We start from the raw sequence: 20,409 nt of genomic DNA, 5'->3' as shown, positions 1-20,409 counted from the left end.
ACACAGCCTTTGCTGAGGTACAGCAAACTGCAGACATCTGCACAAGCAGCAAATCGTATATTTATAAAAAAAAAAAATCCTCCATCCTTTAAAGAAACTTCACCTTAAGACACACACCTTAAGTCAACATAAATCGAAACTTACCCTGTTCACTTTTAATAAAAAAAAAAAAAAAAGTCCTAGTTCTCTATTCTGTTATGTTGAAGGTCTTATGCCCCAGGCCACGTCATGTTGAAATAACATAATCACAAGATGACAACTCAGAGGTTGTACTGAACTGGTCACATCCTGGACTTGTTCATAATACCCAACTTCATTTTTTGTTTTTGTTTGAATGATAACCAATGTTATGCATTGGTATTGCAAAACCACCAAGTTTCAATTTTAAATTTTATTTTATTTTATCACAGAAAGCAGAAGCTGTCATGACTAACAACAAATCTAGGTTATACAAATGTTTACGGAAACCATAATTTATCTCAGCTCAGGATGGTCCTAGTTCTTTGGACCAAAAACTGATCTACAGCTGTTATAGCTGATATACAGCACATTTCTAAGGAATATGAACATATAGACATTTAAGTCCAAATGTTTGATCAAGATTGCTCAAAGTTCCACTTTTTAGGGAGAATTTATATTTTAAAAAAATGCTATTGTTTGGGTATCTCTGTTGGGGGACCAGATAGGAAACTGGGGCCTCATTTATAAATACATGTAAGTATCCTAAATGTGAACATACGAAATATAGGAACATCAACTCCACCAACAGAAAGCTCACAAAAATACTTTTATTGTTCAGAGGAAGTATGACACTCATCATTGGGCAAGGAAATCCAAGCGTGCTCTTGGAAAAATGTGCAGTAGGCATGGCCCAGTTTCTGTACAACGTGTCTGTGTGTGTAGGCATATATTATTATTTTTAGAAAATGAATTAGTTTCAGTACTGTAATTATCACAAAGCAGTTAAAATGTTGCTCATTTGTGCATTTAATTATATTAATGCATATTGTGATTGCCTATTTATCTTTACATTTGTATAAACAACATTGGATTAATCTAATTAGCACTAAAAAGTTTGTACATATCTTCAAATGGTGTACATTTCCAGTTTCTGCCTTAATAATCCAAATTTGTCCCTCACTTAATGGAGTATAAATGTAATTTAAATGTAATTTAGAATCAAACCTGATTGTATGCTTTATAAATGCTTTATGTTTTATAAATGAGGACCAATACTTTTTCAATTATAAGTTTCAGATTTCACTGGTTACATAGCAGGGGCTAGTAGAAAGGATTTAATAGCTTGAAATTTCAACTTATTATGGTAATTATATTTCTTTTTTTATTGATGTTTGCCTTGTGGACAGTTGAGATTACCCAAATGGATAAAATGAAGCCCTGCCCTTTTTTTAAAAACTATTTTAATATTGTTTGTTGTCACATTATGAAATTAAAATGTGTTGTGAATTCTCATTTTGTCTTTAAGGACTGAATGGCAGATCATTGCGGTACAATAAGGTTGATCTCTTCTTATGTGACAACTTATTTACTGTAGCTGTTATGTGTTCTTCACAATAGACAAGTTTCAGAATGAGTGCTGAAATTTTCTTCACTGCAAAGTTGCTTGAGAAAGCGATTGTCACAGCTGTTGAAGTGAGGTACTAGTAGTATTTCAAGCTCCCCATCACCATGTTCACATCAACTGCACTTGTCATATGAAGGACTTTAAAACACTCACGTAACGTCTCCCGCGTAGTGTCGGATACGGAAATCTCGATTGAACTCCATGGTCTTGTCTGCAGGACAGAGCTGAGAGAAAAGACTTGTCTGAGTTTTATGGCATCCACAGGTATCAAACTCCCATGTGTTTTTGTTTCTATGTACATGTATTGTGAAACAGTACTGCCCCCTTCTGACCCTGCTGCCAAACTGCAGCAGTGCACTTCAAGTCAGACAACTACAAGTCTGGTTAAATGAGTTTGCAGTTTTGTTCCATAATTCATGACAGGCCTAAAACTGTATGCTTATATGATGTGATTGAGGATTGGTGAGGCAAGAAGGAATGGATGACTTTTCTGAGTGCTTACTTTCCGGGCCGTGTAGTGAGGATGCTGGCCCAGCTTTTTGTTCATGCTTTCCAGGCAAACGGTATCTGTGACTTTCCCTGCAGTGAGACAGGCTTCATCCAGGACCGAGATGATTCCCTTATGAGGCTGCTCCACTAAGTCCACTATGATCTGATTGTTAAAGTATTCAATCTGAGAGAAGGAAAAGTAAAATTTAGAGAAAATGTGCATGGATTATATTTTAGGTTCAATATGTTTTATTGTTGTGCATTATGCTCACGTGTTGCCAAGTGATACCCTCTCTCTGATACTCGTCCTGCTCCTGTCGTAGAATAAGCTCAATGAAGAGCTGCTGTAGCTTCTCGTTGCAGTAGTTAATGCAAAACTGCTCAAAGCTGCGATGATAAGAAAAAAATGTAACCACTAAAACCACTCAAAAAAGGGTAACATTTGAATAATTTTACTGCAAAGGAATATTAACCCTGCAAAGCCTGACATATAGTATCTATATATATACAGTAGTCAACATTTGCAATGGATCAAAAAAGATACGGGTATTGTATTGTTCAAAATTCATGCATAACTTTGATGAAAGGTTTTGATCCACTTCAAATGTTGACTACTGTGTGTGTGTGTGTGTGTGTGTGTGTGTGTGTGTGTATATATATATATATATATATATATATTAGGGCTGTCAAATGATTAATCGTGATTAATCACATCCAAAATAAAAGTTTTTTTTTACATAATATATGTGGGTGCACTGTGTATAATTATTTTTTATATATAAATACACACACATGCTTGTATATATTTAAGAAATATTTTCATGTATATACTGTATATAGATTTATATATAATTTATATTATATTTAAATATAAATATTTTATATATAAATAATATTTTTTTCTTAAATATACATGCATGTGTGTGTATTTATATATATACAAAATAATTATACACAGTGCACCCACATATATTATGTAAAAAAAACTTTTATTTTGGATGTGATTAATCGTGATTAATCATTTGACAGCCCTAATATATATATATATATACACAAGTCATTTTTTTTAGACATATTAGGTCAACCATTAGACAATTTATAAAAAATGTTTTGCATATGTGATTTTTGTTGAGGCTGTTATGGCTCATATAGTATGATATAGTGAGCATATGGAGCTCATTCTTGAGAAGGAAAAAAACATAAATATTTAAAGGCCTAAACTGAGCAAAAATATGCAATTTGGTGAAGTTGTTGATATTGATATGGCCAAAATGAAAGAGGAAATTCTGATGGCTTGTAATGTAAATCAATGAGACCTTTATAACAGCATGGCAGATTACTTACTTATAACGCATATAAATATAATTGATATTATCTCTCAATAATATGTTATAGTAAGATGATATTTAAATGCTTAGTTTTATGATCAAAGCTCTGTAACTTTGATTGAGGGGCAAAATATATAATGCAATGCAATATAATGATAATTGAGAGATGTACAAATAAACATTCCTCAAAAGCCTGATGTATCATATTTGATTCCCACATTTTAACATTATTTGTCTAAAAAATTATGTATGGATAATAAAGTAAACCTAATTTGCTTTATTCCAGTAATTTTTCATCTCGAAATATATTACTAACAAAATAAAAGTTATTATTATGTTTGATTTAAAAAAATCAGTTAAGATTTTACAGCTAAAAGACACAATCTGAAGGTAATTAGATTATACTAAAATGCCTTTTACTTGCTTAAAAAGTATAAGCAATCAATCAGACATCAGATTTTTCAGGAAAATGTTGCGGATGCTGACAAATAGAAATTTGTTTATCAAATATGATACAGTAGGCTTTATAGGGTTAATAACTACACAATGCATACATGATACTGACCTGTTGTTGTCAAAGATCTCAAAGCCATAGATGTCCAGCACACCTATAACAGTGTTTTTGCCATGCAGGGCAGGATTGTAGTCCTTCACCTCAATAACAGCATTGATACGACCCACTATCCACGCAAATAATCTCTCATATAAAGCCTAAAAATGAAAACCATGCCAGAATGACAACATATTATATGTACATATAATACAGCAGACATATTAAAGAGGTCATCATACCAACATTTTTTCATTTTATTTCCCCCAAGGACCACTTCAAGTGGAAAGTTGAAAGTGTTACATTTTCCACCCTGACATTGAACATGTAATATTGTTGATGTAATGTGGGAGTTCATGTGTGAATATATGCATCCCTTTGATGTCAGATGAAGTTTTGTAATGAGCTGTTTCTGCTTCAATACATACCACATTAAACTGGTATATTTCAAAGGAAAAGTTTAATTTTTATTCCAAATAATTAGATGATGGATGAGCCACAAACAAGGAAACCTTTTTGCAGGAAAGGGGACAATACCTTGGCAAAAGCATCTCTTCCATAGTTAGCTTCCTGCTCGTTGTGCCCCTTTTCGATGACCTCACCACCCCCAGTAGCCACTGTGCGGTACAGAAATGCTTTTATGGCATTCTCAGGCTCTGTGGATGTCAACTCAGAAATGTGCTTCACTGTTTCTTCTCCGACAAGTACGACATGTTCACCATCACTAGTAAACTGAAGGTTACCCTGAAACAATAACATTGCAAGGCCTTTAAACCAGTGGTTCTCAACTAGGGGTCCAGGGCCACTTCCAAGACTTAAAATCAATCAATCAATCAATCTATCCGTCTATCTATCTATCTATTAGAAGTAGAAGTAGTAAAAATGGCATTTTTTTTGTAAAAACACTAAAAAATGACATGATCAATAAGTCGACAACATACGTTTTTACATTTTTTAACTCATCAAAATAGGTTAAGCCATTTTAAACTTTATTATTTAAGTTATACGAGATTAAACTCATTTTTTAAATTCAGTTTAATGTAATTTAAGTTTAAATGACTTACACAGCCAAGTTGATTGTACTTAAAAATGTAAGGCATCAAGTTTTTTTTTTTTTTTTTTTTTTTACAGTAATGTTAATACAAAACCCTGTAATCACAAACTAGAAAAGTCATGTAAATTCATTGGCTATAAATAAGTAGAAATCATGAAGAACACTCAGCATGCAGTTATTGGAATTATGAAAATTAACTATTTATAATTATTTTATTTTATTATTTTACTATATTCTGCCTTCAAATATTGTTTTTGACAATATTGTTGAGTCAAAAACATTGAGAACCACTAGTTTAAACATTGACTTACTACTGCAAATTGTAAACTACAATCATAAAAACAGTAGAAAACATGCAGTGTGGGACTGACCAGGTGTAGGATGGTACTGAGGATCTTGTAGATGGAGCTGATCTCTTCGGCAGTGAAGCCAATCACTTTTAGAGCTGCCATCACAGCTTTGTGACATAAGGAGTCATTATTGGATGCCTGTGAAGATGATTTGGAAAAACAAAGAGACAGAAAAAGAGAGACTTACATACATTAAAACAAAGTGAATAATACAAATACAAAAGTAAAAACAGTGTTTGGCATATTTCACAATAGTAATTCATGGGTAAACAGAAAAACTACTAAAACCTCTATAAAAGAGCAGAATGCTATGTGTTACGCGTTTATAAATTAGTATACTCGTGGGATAAGTACGTACAAGTGTGACAGAGGATCCTTGACTGGTGTAGATATATCCTGCGGGATCTCTCTGCAGATACAAGGACTTCAGCAAATCATCAGACCCTCCCCGTAACACCTGCATGAACACATCAAATTGCTCCGTTCAGTTCAGTTTTATTCATGCCTTTGGAAATTTGGTTTGCACAGGTGCCACACATCACGTTAACACATATCTTAATACTCCATAAACATTTATGACAAAGACATTACGTTGATCTACAAGTCTGATGAAGATTTAAACACAGTAAAATTATAATCTCATTTACCATATCCTGGCAGAAGACCTCACCTGATAAAATGAGTGAAAGTTTCTTTCTCCCTCCTGCTGTTGAACAACTCTTGACTGTAAATAGAGCACAGTATTTGTGTTAATTGCCTTTTCTGCATTACACAGTATTGATGACCCACATAATCTCTAAAAATACAACGCTTTCTTCCAGAGTGACATCAGTTGAACACATAATGATAGCAAACACTTATAGCATTTTCATTTTGAAATCATCTTTTTTTTTTGTAAATGCAGCATTGTATTGGTTACAACCCTCCAAAGACCAAAAAGAGTACACTACTTTTAATATAAATAGCACAAAAACTAAGCAGTTTTATTTTGACACATCATGTTGAATGTTACTCTGAATATGTTGCATACTGTTTTATAATATACTACAATACACAGAGATGCAAATAGTATCTCAAATAGTATCTATAAATAATATAAATAGCAAAAGAATGTAATGGCATTTACTTAGTGCAAAGAATATACTTTTTGCTGCCATTTAAACTAAGTGCAAATAGCCATTGCTTTATTATAAATTATTTAGTGTTTGTGCACATCATTAGGCCTACTTTTAAAAAATGCATGTGCTGTCATAATCAAAATAACTTTAATCAAAATAACTTCTCCCTCTTGCAGTGACACCTCTTCTTCTCTGATGACGTGTTTACAGGAACGAGGGCGGCGGCGAGACAACAGGCTTGTTTGAGATGAGCAAAATCTGCGCAGAACCGATCACCGGTGATCAGCGCGAGATGCATGCCGGTTAGAAATGTGTCCGAGTGCGGTCCGCCTTGCTCTGATGTCATGCCGACGTATGTCAAAAAACTCTCGCGACCGCAAGGCGCACGTGTCGGATTCTGCAGTCGCGCGCAGTTGCTCTCCACCGACTGCGCTGATCAAAAGCACGATGGGAAACGACTTGCTGACGACACAGCTTAATGCTCATTGGTTTAAACAACCGTGATGTATTGTTCTCTTTTAAAATGTTTGATTTTATAACTCTGATATCATGTTTTATGTGTATAAATTATGTGTGGATATTCCCAAACTCTCTGACAGTGCGATCTATGTGATGTATTTTTTTTTTTTTTTTAAATAAAAACACATATCTGTATTAAAGAAAAATGATTGATAACTCGTAGGCCTATTTAAAATGGAATTAAATAAGTACTTTGGGTGTCTTGTTCATTATATTTATTTTCATATTCAAGCAACAAAACTTCAATTACATCCAGTTTATTAGCAACACTGTGCACGAGCGTGAATCCCGTGAATCCCGCGATATCCGCCTTTGATCTCACAGGTGTCTGATCCACTGCGAGAAGTCGGAGAAGAGCGATCTGTCCGGCTTGCCTGCGCTTTTTTCACTCCTCCTCTCACTGCAGCCGCCTACTCTCGACTACATTTCAGGCGAGGCAAGGCGCATCTCAAACAAGCCTAACCTCTCACATGAGATCACAGCAAGCAATATCAAATAAATAGTCTCTTGCTGATCAACATGTGGACATTGAATGACTTGCCTGAGTTAAATGTTAAATGCTAGTACGTGATATTGTTTACAAGCTGTTTTACTCCGCCGTTGAAACACTGATTGAGTGATTACACGAGATATACGTTTCAGTAAGTTGTACTATACCTTTCGACGTACCTTCATGTTGATTCATGTTTATTGGGAAGATATGATCGAGTTCACTCGTTGATTCATGTTTATTGGGAAGATATGATCGAGTTCACTCGCGCTCCGCACGCGCTGCTCCTTATAAACTGGTTGATAGGCCTAGATTAGTGATCTGTCACGCCACATTAAAGAGCGTCAAAACGGCATTTATTGTTTGAATTTCGTGACAAAATGGACATGATTTGAAAAATGACACTTTGTTTCTTATCGAAAGTAACAAAACGGAGTTTATGCGATTATTGGTGGCTGTATTCGTCTTGAACAGTCACGAAAATTCGCGGGACAAATACGTGTACCGTTACACCCCTAATCACTATTTACTCAAATGTCAATGAAGAAAAAATATTTTTGTGTCACAAGGTAAAGTGAGGTGAACCAGAGCTGCCAACTTTTGAGTTCAGCTTGGCGTGAGACTTCTCCATTTTAACTAATTTGCGGTAAAACTGGTCGATCACGAATGACTCAACTAGTAGATCTATAGATAAACTTATCTTTCAGGCATTTGACCGACCGGGTTGACACTTCAGCGTGAGAAATCGGGGGTGTGGCGTGAGAGCGTGAGAATTGGCTCAATTGCGTGAGTCTCACGCTGAATGCGTGAGAGTTGGCAGCCCTGGGTGAACGGACCTATGGGGCCAGGGCAGTCAGTGGGCTTGGGCTAGGCTGGGTAGTAGGGGGCTGGGCGCGCCATGAGAGTATCGCGATACGTGCATGGTTTTTCGGATCGGTTTAAATATCGGTAACAACGTTTCATGGTTTCACTCAGATATGCATCACAATGGGGAAGAAAAGACTATCGAAACTTCTGTTTCATACCTTTAAATATTGAATATTGTTGGCACATGGGATGCACTTTAACAGGATGAATAAACCAGGCAAAGGTAAACAAGAATCTGCTCATTATAACACAGCCCTGCACATAGTAAAATCACTAATATTTGCAAGGCCTAGCTGAATTTTACAAAACTAACAATTTATCTTTTATTATTTTAAGTGTCAATGTCAAGTTCCATATTCAGATGTAATTTTCATGATGAGCTTTATTTTGTTCTGATACAATACTGATGTGTTCTTACCTTCTCCAGCAGGTAGTTGTTGATGTGTCCTCCTGTGGGGTCTCCGTTAAAGTTGAAGTTGATGTCCATGTATTTCCCAAAGCGGCTGGAGTTGTCATTGCGGTTGGTCTTTGCATTTCCAAAGGCCTCTAACACACAGTTTGATTTCAGGAGCACATTCTTCACACTGTGGTGGGATGCAAATACAGTAAAATGCAAAAATCATTTATGTATAAAAAAGTCTGATTGTTTGTTAGTGCACATAATAGTACAATAATAAGAAATATTTTTATTTCCAAAAAATAGCCCGTAAACATGAACAATTGAAAGCCTATTATCTCTTCAAATAATCTGTCATACAAATCTGAATAGGTAATTAAAGCAATACAATTATTTTATATGTAATTAAATGCTAAACCTATTCTGGGGTGTGTTTCCCAAAAGCATTGTTTGCCAACTATGGTCACAAGTTCCGTTGAATTGTGTTGGTAACGACATAACTTGCAATCATTGTTGGCACGGGAAACGCGCCCCAGAGCATTAGCCCTGAAAATCCAGCTCTGTCAATGTCTCCAGGAAACTGACCTCTCGACCTCTGCCCTCTGGTTAGGGTTGGTGATAGCTGCAATGTACTGCATAATGTACTTGCTTGCCTCAGTCTTGCCTGCTCCACTCTCACCTGAAACACAAGGAGATTTGAATGAAACGGTCTAATCCATACAGTAAAGTCTTTATCAGATTTATTCTTCCCCATCAGAGGCACTCGAGACAAACTTTCTGACTGTACAATACATACATATACATGGTTCATCACACAGTATAACTTCTGGTCATAACAGTGCTATAGGTGTGCTAAGCAGCATGGAAAGTAGTATGAACGAAATAAAAGCAACAATACAATAGTATATTAGTCTAAATATAAGATTTTATATAGGCCCATCTAGGTGTCTGACTTAAATGATAGTGTAGCTACTAAGTGGTCTACTAATTAAAAACAATATACTAAAGCAGTGGTTCTAAAACTGGGTTCAAAATGCTGAGTTTTGCCGTTCATTTAATTGTACCCCACCTTAAAATAACATTAAAACCGACCGTGTATTTCTAGCAGGTAAAATGCCATAAATACATGACATCCGGTCAAATTACCTCATCTTTTGCAGTCAAATCTGACTGCATTCACACTTGCAGCGTGCATACGGTATGATAGGTTGCGTGCAGAATATGCTGCCCTGGCAAATCACGCTATACTACCGTTCTCGACAATGTACCCTTGTAAAAGTGGGGATTTAGCACTTACTAGCATGAAGAACAAATATAGACACAGACTGTGGATAGAGATAGGTTTAAGATTCAAACTCTCTTCGATACAAAAACATACTGTGTGAGTTCCTGTGTTTAATGTTGATCACATTATACGAATATCCACATGATTGCAAATGTGACATTGATTTTATACAACAGTTCAAGAAACGAAAGGTATTATTAAGTGATGTTCATTTTAAACACAGTATTGCCAGTATATTATTACAATGACATTGACAAGACTGCTATGCTGGTTAGAGCTGGTATAGTCTTGGTCTAGCTGGTGAACCATAATGAACTGGTGTAGCTGGTCCACCAGCACTTTAGCTTCCCATGTTGGTGACCAGCAACCAGCATCCCATACTGGTCCCAGCATGCAAAACATACCTTATGATTTTTCAGCAGGGTTATTTTTTTATATGTTATATTTTACAGGGTTAAATATTAGATATTTTCACTGTGCATTTAGTTGGGCTTGGGTTTTGAAAAGGATGAATGACCTCTGGCCTGTGTCTTTGAGGAATGTTCATAACACCAGTGTCTGTTGTTTTATTCAGCAGTGAGTGTGTTTAGTAGCTGCTGTACCTGAAATGACGATACATGTGTCTTTGGCTCGTCTCTTCATGGCTTTATAAGCGGCATCTGCGACAGCAAACAGGTGAGGTGGGTTCTCATACAGCTCTCTGCCCCTGTAGTCCTCAATGACCTCCTTCCCATAGATATCTAACTGTTTGTACGGATTGACTGACACCACTACTTCTCCAATGAAAGTGTAGATACGGCCCTTCTCAAACCTGAAAACAACAAACAATACTGTGAAAAATATGCAGGTGTCAAATAGAACAGTCAGAAATAGATTTAACAAGACTCATTGTTAGCGTCATATCTGCTGGTTTGGTTTAGTTCCTGGTGTCCGAACAGACAACTTAAAGAACAAACGATGAATGCATTGAGTATTACTGTACAGTGAGGTGGGATTCAATTAATCATAAATAATATCAAGAGGTTTAAGAAAAACATACATTGATGAATGTCTGTTTTGTTCATGTCCCTTACAGTGTAAGTCTAATTTTTTTTAAAACTTGGAATAACATAATATAAAAATAAAATATGCCCATATGATAAACTTTAATGCTGTGAAAATTAATAATATAATATAATAAATATAATATAATTTAATATTCTTTACTTCCTCCCAGATTATGACATTTGATGGCATTTCTTAACCGTGTCATAACCGTGATTACATCGAATAAGCTCCATTAGACAATTAATCGATAATTGTGACAGTTTCTGTGTCAGGATTAACATATTAAAACATCATAAACCACATCTCATTTTATAACCTTCTTCACCTTGATATCAAATACAATAATACAATTCTCCTGGTGATGAATTAAAATTTTATACAAGGGGAAACAAGTGTCATAACTTGATGTATGTTTCTCAATGTAATGCACGCCCATATTCAGCAGGAAGTGATACAGGGCTGGGAAGTGAGAACAGGAAGTACAATGGGGCTCAAGATGACTCACTTTCTGAATTAAAAAAAAAATAATACAGTGTAATCTTGGTTAAGTAAGCATATCACCTAAAACACTTGTCTTTCATGGCGTACAGCTAAAATACATGGATATCTGTCCGTAGTTAAAATGGTCATTATAGCTTATAAATTCTATATACAAAACAAGCATTTCAACACAAAAATCAAATAGTTCAGACAAAGTAGTGTAATATCTAATGACTCAATTGGTAGGATGCCTTTCCTCTGCACATTATGAACGTGTTAGTATTTTTTTGTTGTGTGAGTTTTTGTGGTAGTCACATGAGCCATGGCCATAAAGCTGATGAAACACACAAAAGGACAAGGAATGGACAAGGTTTTTTTTTCCTAGTGTTTCAGAGGCATACGAATCTGTGACAGACAAAACAAGTGTGCAACATCACACTCATAAAGAGTCTTGTGAAAAGGTCATCTGATTCTACCCAGCTTAACCAATGACATCACAGATTACAGATGGAGCAAATGCTGCATGTTAAAGGAAAGGAGAACTAGAAACTTTTGATTTCATCATCAGAACTGCTAAGATTCAAATGGCTGGTCATGATCAGCTGTTGTAAGACATGATAAGATGTATTTTTTTTCTTGTTATTTATCTTAAGCTGTTGATGTTAGCGACTTGATATCTCAGCTATGAGCGGGAACGTCAAAAGTAATATGACACAATCTTTCCTCTCCACTTTTTTCTTCTAAAACTACCAAGAAGGGAGTGGTCAAAACCAAAGACACTAAAACCGTACAAAAAGACTTAAATTACTCACTCACATTGAAACATACTTACTGTAATGGGCAAGTTTTACAAACAAAAATGACTCCCAAAATGAGTTGACGCTTAAAACACTCAATGTCAACACCAATTTTTGAAGGCCTTGTTTACTGTTGTCTTATCAGGTTCTTTGTAATATAGGCTGTAATGTCCATTGAGTCTCTTTACACACCACAACTTAGTGTAAAAACTGTTCACTCTTACCTTAACTTCAAATTCTCCATAAACTGCTCCATAGTGACCTCGTCTAAAAGCACAAAGTCTGACTTTCCGAACTCCAAGCCCTCCAGCTCCGCCATCCCTGCAGGAGTCTATCGAAAGGACAAATGGATGGAGAGGAAAGTGGAAGGGGATGAGAAAGGCACAGAAACCGAGCATTGACTGTCGACCTCTCGAAGCCGGTAGAGGAGACAAATGTGCAGTGGGTGTGGCCTACGTTTTGGTCTTTGCATGATCTGAGGCTGTGGTAAGTAAAGTCAGTGACAACTGTGGTCTGCAGGCGTAAGCATGTCATCCTGTTCAAGACATGTGTTTATTTATGTTCACGTGGGGGAATGAATTATCTTTAAACATGCAACATAAGTCTTTTTCACATCTTCATGAGGCCCTGACAGTAGCCACAGTAAAACCTTAACTGAGCTTAACTCCTTTTTAATTACCTTCACTATGTGTTTTAGAGTCATTGCAGAGTGCAAAAAAGACAAAACAAAACACACTGTTTGGCCTTTTAAAAGTTACAATGTTGTTTAGTTTAATATTGTGTATTCAATCAAATAAGCTGTAAGACATTATAGATCTCTATCTTATAAGAGGATGAATGGTATTTCCGAAAGCCCACCCTCTTCCTCTGGGGGAGTGTGCATCATAGACTACTGTCAAGAACTAAATCTTTCACATAGTCTGAGTTTATGCGGCTCACACATGCTAATCTAGGATCTGTTCTATTCTTGCATCTGTTCTACCCACTCACAACTATAAACACCAGGACCAAACAAGATACAGACAGACAGGAAAGGATACACAGCATGCCATTTATGGTGAAATAAAGGGGTGCCGGGAGAGGTTGTGATACCAATCAGCTGCGAAACAATCCAAATGAACATGTTTACAGTATTACAAATTTCATGCTATTAAAGCCATGTAATACAAAAAATTCTGTTCATTTAATATGGTAGTGTATAATTGGTGACCATAGCACTGAAGAATCTACAGTAAATGTATTTAATTTTAAAGGTAGGACATTTGAGAGCTGAAAGTTAAGACCCATGACAAAACTTTGTTTATTGCTCTGAAGCCAAAATGTATGTCTGTTAATCCCACTTTTATACATTAAACAATTATAGACCTTTTAAAAAGATCATATTTTATGTGATGCTGAGCAATTCAGTTTATTGTAAGGTATGTTTATGCAATTACAAAAGTTTGAGAACAGTGGCAATCAGATAAGGAGCTGAGATGAGTCAGTAGTCACAATACTTAATGTATAAATATTACAAAGTTTACAGATAATTTATCCATATTTGTCCACATTACAGTAATGCCTAAAATAATCATTTAAAGGCCTAAAATGAATATTGACAACTAATGAATCATAATGACTGCTGTGGAATTTCTTAAATAGCAGACCACAGGTAAAGAAAAAACACAAGGGGAATTTTTGTATGACAGAAAACTCCATCTGAGAGAAATACTCGAAAAAACATATTCTCAATTAATACTATATAAAACTAGTCAAATCAAAACCAGTGCTTTAAGGAAAAACAAAGGAACTCTGCACATTAGTGTACCTGTATTTCTTACATTTTTGACACAATAGCCTGAGTTAAAAAAAAAAGTTCTTCCTGGCAGGGAGGTGCTCAGCCCCGCCAACCACAAGGCCTGCCTCACTTCCTGTACAATGCAGAAAAAGACACTTCCTCATTGAGTCTCCATGGTAATGACACTTAGAATGGAAATACCGCAAATATATTAGACATGTATAAATATATACATACACAGTAATATAATTTAGGACAGGAAATACTGAAAGTTACATGTATGCTCATGACATTCTCCTTATCACATGTAAGACAATAATTACAAAGGAATCAATGTGATTTTAAGAGAGTACAATTTAGAGTAATATTTCAGGGGTTCAATACGCACGTCCTGATTTTGCAGAGTTAGACGCGTTCATGGGTCAACATTTTGTTCATCCTGGAACAACATTCCTGTCCTAAAATTGTATCTATCCCTATCCCTAAACCTAACCCTACGCATAACTTATCCCTAAAATCAGAGGGAAATGATAGGTGAATGCATTTGTGGCATAATGATGTTTACCACACAAAAAAAACTGATTCATCACATCAAAAAGTTGTCTTAATTGTGTGTGTATATATATATATATATATATATATATATATATTACTGTGGGGCTCTTACAATGAAGGTGAATGGGCCCCATTTTTGGAAGGTTTAAAAGCAGATAGTATGTAAAGCTAATATTTTTTTTAATGCACTGAAAAAAAACATGCATAAATGCATTGAACTCATTTATTCTATTATTAATTATTATTATATACACATAAAACATTGGTAAGCATTCACTTCCATTGTAAGATTTTTTTTTTTTTAAGAAAAGAAGTTGAAATTCATTTTCATGGTAATCAACATTATGACACAATTGCTGTCGATTTTGTAGTGAACCCAGAATATTTTTGTGAATACATGTGATTAGAAATAGAACCATCAGTACAGAGCAGCCCCATCACTTTCTTAAAAGTGTCTGACCAATTTAATTCTAAAAAGTGTGTTTTTAAAGTGTGTTTTTCAATGAGGGCTTTATATGCAGAGTTACTGATTTAATGGATTCAGTAGTTTTATTTTCTTTTGATTTTGAAAAAGTTTTTTCTTTTATCAGGCATTAGAGGAGCTTTAAATGTAGGAGTTGGCCCTTGTTTAGATGTCTGAGCTCCACTAGAGGGTGTCAAATCCTGCTGAACATAAGTTGAAGGTTCTTGGTTTTGATTTTTGTGTTGTAATCGAGAGCTGCTTTGTGACCTGCGTTGTGCAGTGGATTTAGAGGGCTGGCGACCTCTTTCCTGTTGAACTTCTCGCTGCAATTGAAAGTCCTTTTGGGAATGTGAGGCAGATGAGCTACTGACAGCAGTAGAGCACACAGCAGCAATCTGACCTACGTCTAGGTTCTCCATTCTGGCCTTCGTTTTTTGTCTTGGCAAAGAGCTGCTGCGTCGCAATTTGTTCCTCTCCATGCCTTTAGGCGGTGCAATGTCAACATCCAGTCCAAGAAGCTTTTGCTTTGCGTCATAACTGTCTTTTGATGATCCCACTACTTTTATAACGTTATCTTCCTGTCTAATTAAAACGTCATAAATCTTTTGGAATGTGTAAGCATTCTGAATAATGTCTCTCTTCTGACTTTCGTCACATACATTCAGGTCTATTTCTTGTGTGCGTAGAGATTTAGTGATTTCCTCCATCAATGCAGACAATTCTTTAGCTGCTTCCCTAAAGTTTCCTCCCGAGAGTTTAACCATACCAACCCCTGATTCTTCTTTATGATTAATATGAGTGTGGTGATCTGATTTAATTTTACTTATCAAATCTTCCTTAAAGAGCATTGTGTATTTCAACACATCTAGTTCCACATGGATGGAAATCTCAGTCTGCCTGGGAGACGAAGGATTCCGCTGCTGAACGCTTGTGCGGGAATCCTCATAGATCCTGGAGGGACTGCTAAAGGGACTTTCTGTGCTGGAGCTTCTATCCATTAGAGAGGCATTCTGCCTGTATTGGTACTCTGGGGATCTTGAGGTTATTCCTGAAGATGTGCTTCTGCCCTCAGAATGCACTGAGTTGCCATAATTGTGACTGCGCCTGGAGTCACTGGAGTCACTTTTTTCAGCTCTGGAAACAGAGTCAGAGGAGGAGCCATTAGTGTAATGTGAAGGTGTTCCTCTTTGAGGGAGGGTTTCTAGAGCCAGAAACTGCACGAGTTTGGGATAAATAAGTTTTAGCTGGAGAAAGGAACCCTGCAAATGCAGCTGTCCTGGACTGGTCCTTGACATCTGAAAGCCATGGCTATGAAGAAGTTCTTGGATTTTGCTGTGACTGGAGAACATGTTCATATCGAGGAATGCTTCGGCTGGCATATCCAGCTGAGAAAATATGAACAAAAGCATGTTAAGGAGATATATTTGCTACATCGCACTATTGTGTTGTTATTTAATTCGTTTGTGCATAAATATTCAAATGAAACAAGATGTTGGGAGAATGGAAATGCTGTATACTAAATAAAAGTGTAAGTTATATTAATAATTCTGTATGATTCAGTGAGGTTCACCAATCAATGAAGTGTCTTACCTGAGGACGATGCACCTTTTTAATGTCCAGTGGATAAAACTGACTCCCCACAATCAAAACATGAGTGTGTTGCAAGACTCCTGGTACTAAGACATTGAATGAAAAAAAAGAAAGAAATGTTAGCCATGGAATATGATGTTAAACTTAGATAAACTTAGAGAACAAAATATCAAAGCAATACCTTCAGCTGATTCAAAGACTACATAAGCCTGGCCTTTGTTGGAGGTGGGATAAACCACTGTTAAAACATCTCCTCCTTTGTTACTGCGCCTCAGAAAGTGCATGGTTAATTTATCAATCATCATATTTTCAGGGTAGTTGTCCGGGAGCCCATTCACTTCAATAACCATTTCATTCATGGCTATTTAAAAAAAAAAAAAAAATTAAATAAATTGCGGGAGAACATTACAAATTTTATTACAAAAGTTATTACAACACAAAAAGCAGCAATATGTATCTTTCTAGTGCCAATATGTGTAAAATGTAGATAGTTTTTTGGAACAAACTTGTTACTGCAGCTTACATTGATATCTCACAAGATAAAATGTTTGGCTGAATCAGCTACACCTTCTGCTTAAAATGTTAAATAAGGGCTTGAATGCTATGCCTGAACTTGAAAGCCACAACTCCTCATTATCATATAGGGTAAAAAAAATAATTAATACATTTGTAAAGTAATTTAGAAGTAAATTAATAATAAAAAAAATAGTAATGGTAGCCTAATAATAATAATGATTAATAACAATAATAAAACAGGAGTAAATTGCGTGAAAAATGTAAAACATTCACCCCATAACGGCATTCGTTCTCTTCACTCACTTAGTGTACGGCTTGCTAAAAGAGAGCGAGTTTGTTTGCATTGCAGAATTTTGTTACTACTGGCAACTGAATCTATCAAGCGCTGGTTGCTTCTCAGATTATACGTAAGTCACAAAATACAACTCCCAAGATAACTGAAACAGAAAGTTGTTGGATACCTTTGTTGCATTCTAAGTGTAGCACCAAACGTAGAAAACGTATTTTATAACTGGCGTTCCAACATGACATTAGAAACAGGAAATACAATGTAATTTAACAATAAATGTACAGCGGTTGGTGATGTAGGCTATTTTAAACTTCGAAATATACAAACCCGTACCTGTGGCTGATTATTGGCAATAGTACGTTCGCCTGTGAGATAGCAAAGAAAGTCGGCCGTCCTCGTTCTGAAGTGAAAGTGAAACTGCTCAGTGCTAGTCTCCACGGAAAGAATGGGGCGTGCTCGCGCGCGCGCAAAAAAAAAAGGTAAAAAAAAAGAGTTTTTTTCAAAAAGATTAACTCAGTGATCTCTGATAATTATTTATAGGCCAAATCTATAAAGCTGGATCAATCGTGCCTGGAATTGAATGACAAAGAAAAAGGTTGAACATTTTATTCTGCTTTACAATTCAAGGATATAGGCCCACATAATATATAAAGGGAAATCATTAAAAAAAAACTACAAACTAAACTATTTATAAATTACTCAAATACAATCCACCAGCATAAACAATCAGAAAAAAAGCTTCTTACAAATGAGCAACATCACAAGTGTAGGCCTACGTCACAAACATATCGTAGGCCTATAAGTTCTCTCTCTAAAAATGTAGATTTAGACCTAAATTTAGGCTATACCTGCATTCACATTTTTCTCTTTTTGACACTCTTACTGTATCTGTTAAATAGGTCTTGATGTCAGCCCTGAAGGACATAATAAAAAAAAAACTAGATGTAAAGACCCAGCTCACTCATTGATCTCATAAATCTAGAGTTTAATGTTTTTAATGAATAACAGAGGTCACTGTTATATTTGTGTTAGATATTTGGTTTTACCTAACCACCACTAGAGGGTGCTGTGTAAAAGAAGCCACCATAGTACACTGGGCCCAGTTGTTTCAAAAGTAATGATTGTTTTTCAGATATTAGATTGGATCAAATCTTGAAAATGGATTGTTTAAAATAACAAAAATGGTTTTCTGAAATCGGATTAGATCACTAAATCCTATCTTGGGTTTCATCTGGATCAAATTGTCAGTTTGTGTTGTGTTGTGTGCTTTTTAGTAAGATTGGGATAACTTTGATCCAAAAAATCAGGATTATCCTGATTACAGCAGTATGAAAAATGTAATTAAATTTTAAAACTGGTCAAAAAACACATTTTTATAATTTAATATAGGCAAGGCACGTTTATTTATATAGCACATTTCATACACGTAATTCTAAGTGCTTTACATAGAATAAAAAATAAAATAAAATAAATACGAATAATTAAAATAGTTTAGAATAAAAAAAGAAATGAAAATACAGTACAAACAGTCGGACGAACAGTGGCACAGTGCTTATTCATTAAATGCACAGCTAAACAGATGTGTTTTAAGTCTGGATTTGAATGTGACGACTGTATACTGTATAGGAGCACATCTGATCTCCTCTGGAAGCTGGTTCCAGCTGTGGCTGGCATAGTAGCTAAAAGCAGACTCACCATGCTTAGAGTGAACCCTTAGTATTTCTAGCTGATGTGATCCTAATGATCTGAGTGAACTGTTGGGTTTATATTCAGTGAGCATATCTGCAATGTGTTGAGGTCCCAGGCCATTGAATGATTTATATACCAGTAATAATACTTTAAAATCAATCCTAAACGTAACTGGGAGCCAGTGTAAATACCTGAGGACTGGTGTGATGTGTTCATATTTTCTGGTTCTGCTCAGAATCCTGGCAGCAGCGTTCTGTATGAGCTGCAACTGTCTTATGGTCTTTTTGGGAAGGCCAGTGAGGAGTCACTGGAGTCAGGGCCGTAGCTAGAGGATTCGGGGCCCCCTGAAAAAATATTGATGTGGGCCCCCACCACCCTCCACCAATATCATATACTGTACAATAGATGAACATGGAGGCCCACATAACAGAAGATGGTGATGTTGTTGTAAAACCTTTATTTTAAAAGTTAAATGTTTATATAAAAATTACAACTAATAAAAACTAACAAAAAAGCAAGAAATTGTTAAATAATAATAAAACCAATTTTTAAAAAGTAATAATTTTTTTCCCCATCAGTCTGTTATAATTCATAAATCAAAAAGTAAACATTTAGAAATTGACAAGAATGCAGTCTAATTCAAAAAATAAAACCATTCATTGTCTTATTTTTTAATAAAGATGATATGGAACTGGTAATATTATTAAATAAAGCGAATACATTTATTCATCCAAGTGCAGTATTCGTGTTTTCTCGATGTTTTAAATATCATCAGCCGGCAGGTCAGATGCATAATGCAATGCGTCGTGACTCGTGTATTTTTTTTAAAACTCTAGTAACAATAGTGTAAAAAGACAGGAATTTAGACCACGTAATCATTCGGTCGATTGCGGCGCGCACCGATAATAAAAAATGACTGTACACGGCAGACTGTAGACGGAAGTTTTCTAATTCCCAGCGAAATAACAATATATAACCGGTCTTTAAGAACGTCTTGATCGACTGGGATACAACCACTCTCCTTGCCTCCCTCTCCGTCTTTTCCTGGCATTTCTGGTTCCCTGATTTATGTTTTCTTCAGTCTTCTTCATATTTTTCAGTCAGTCAGTCTCCTGCTCTTCCACCAAGTTCATCGTTAACTTCAGGCTGCCGCCTCAACTCTGATTGGTTCGGT

The 20,409-nt window shown here is 35.7% G+C and overlaps 2 protein-coding genes across 2 annotated transcripts in view; both read right to left on the bottom strand.

Annotated features, from left to right (window-relative positions):
* Positions 1-12,853, bottom strand: part of myo1g (myosin IG) — a 52,884-nt gene extending 40,031 nt beyond the window's left edge. The window contains exons 1-12 of the mRNA XM_056254527.1: positions 12,581-12,853; positions 10,635-10,843; positions 9,333-9,426; positions 8,769-8,934; positions 6,027-6,080; positions 5,715-5,813; positions 5,378-5,494; positions 4,490-4,696; positions 3,968-4,113; positions 2,347-2,461; positions 2,088-2,258; positions 1,739-1,809 (exon numbers count right to left, since the gene is read on the bottom strand). Coding sequence (XP_056110502.1) covers positions 1,739-1,809; positions 2,088-2,258; positions 2,347-2,461; positions 3,968-4,113; positions 4,490-4,696; positions 5,378-5,494; positions 5,715-5,813; positions 6,027-6,080; positions 8,769-8,934; positions 9,333-9,426; positions 10,635-10,843; positions 12,581-12,675 — 1,544 coding nt within the window. The 5' untranslated portion in view covers positions 12,676-12,853. The remainder of the gene's footprint in view (positions 1-1,738; positions 1,810-2,087; positions 2,259-2,346; positions 2,462-3,967; positions 4,114-4,489; positions 4,697-5,377; positions 5,495-5,714; positions 5,814-6,026; positions 6,081-8,768; positions 8,935-9,332; positions 9,427-10,634; positions 10,844-12,580) is intronic.
* Positions 12,854-15,237: 2,384 nt separating this feature from the next.
* si:dkey-154b15.1 (uncharacterized) lies at positions 15,238-17,135 on the bottom strand. The gene is made up of 3 exons (XM_056254261.1): positions 16,923-17,135; positions 16,742-16,827; positions 15,238-16,536 (listed from the first exon to the last, which is right to left on the bottom strand). Exons 1-3 carry the CDS (start codon positions 17,098-17,100, stop codon positions 15,238-15,240), a joined length of 1,563 nt encoding a protein of 520 aa, XP_056110236.1. The 5' UTR covers positions 17,101-17,135.
* Positions 17,136-20,409: the final 3,274 nt, after the last annotated feature.

This window comes from Rhinichthys klamathensis, unplaced genomic scaffold (genome assembly GCF_029890125.1).
Source record: "Rhinichthys klamathensis goyatoka isolate OS25496 unplaced genomic scaffold, OSU_Roscu_1.1 h1tg000111l_1, whole genome shotgun sequence".
Lineage (NCBI taxonomy): Eukaryota > Metazoa > Chordata > Actinopteri > Cypriniformes > Leuciscidae > Rhinichthys > Rhinichthys klamathensis.
The sequence above is the reverse complement of the archived record's forward strand: the minus strand, read 5'-3'. Positions and strand labels throughout refer to the sequence as shown.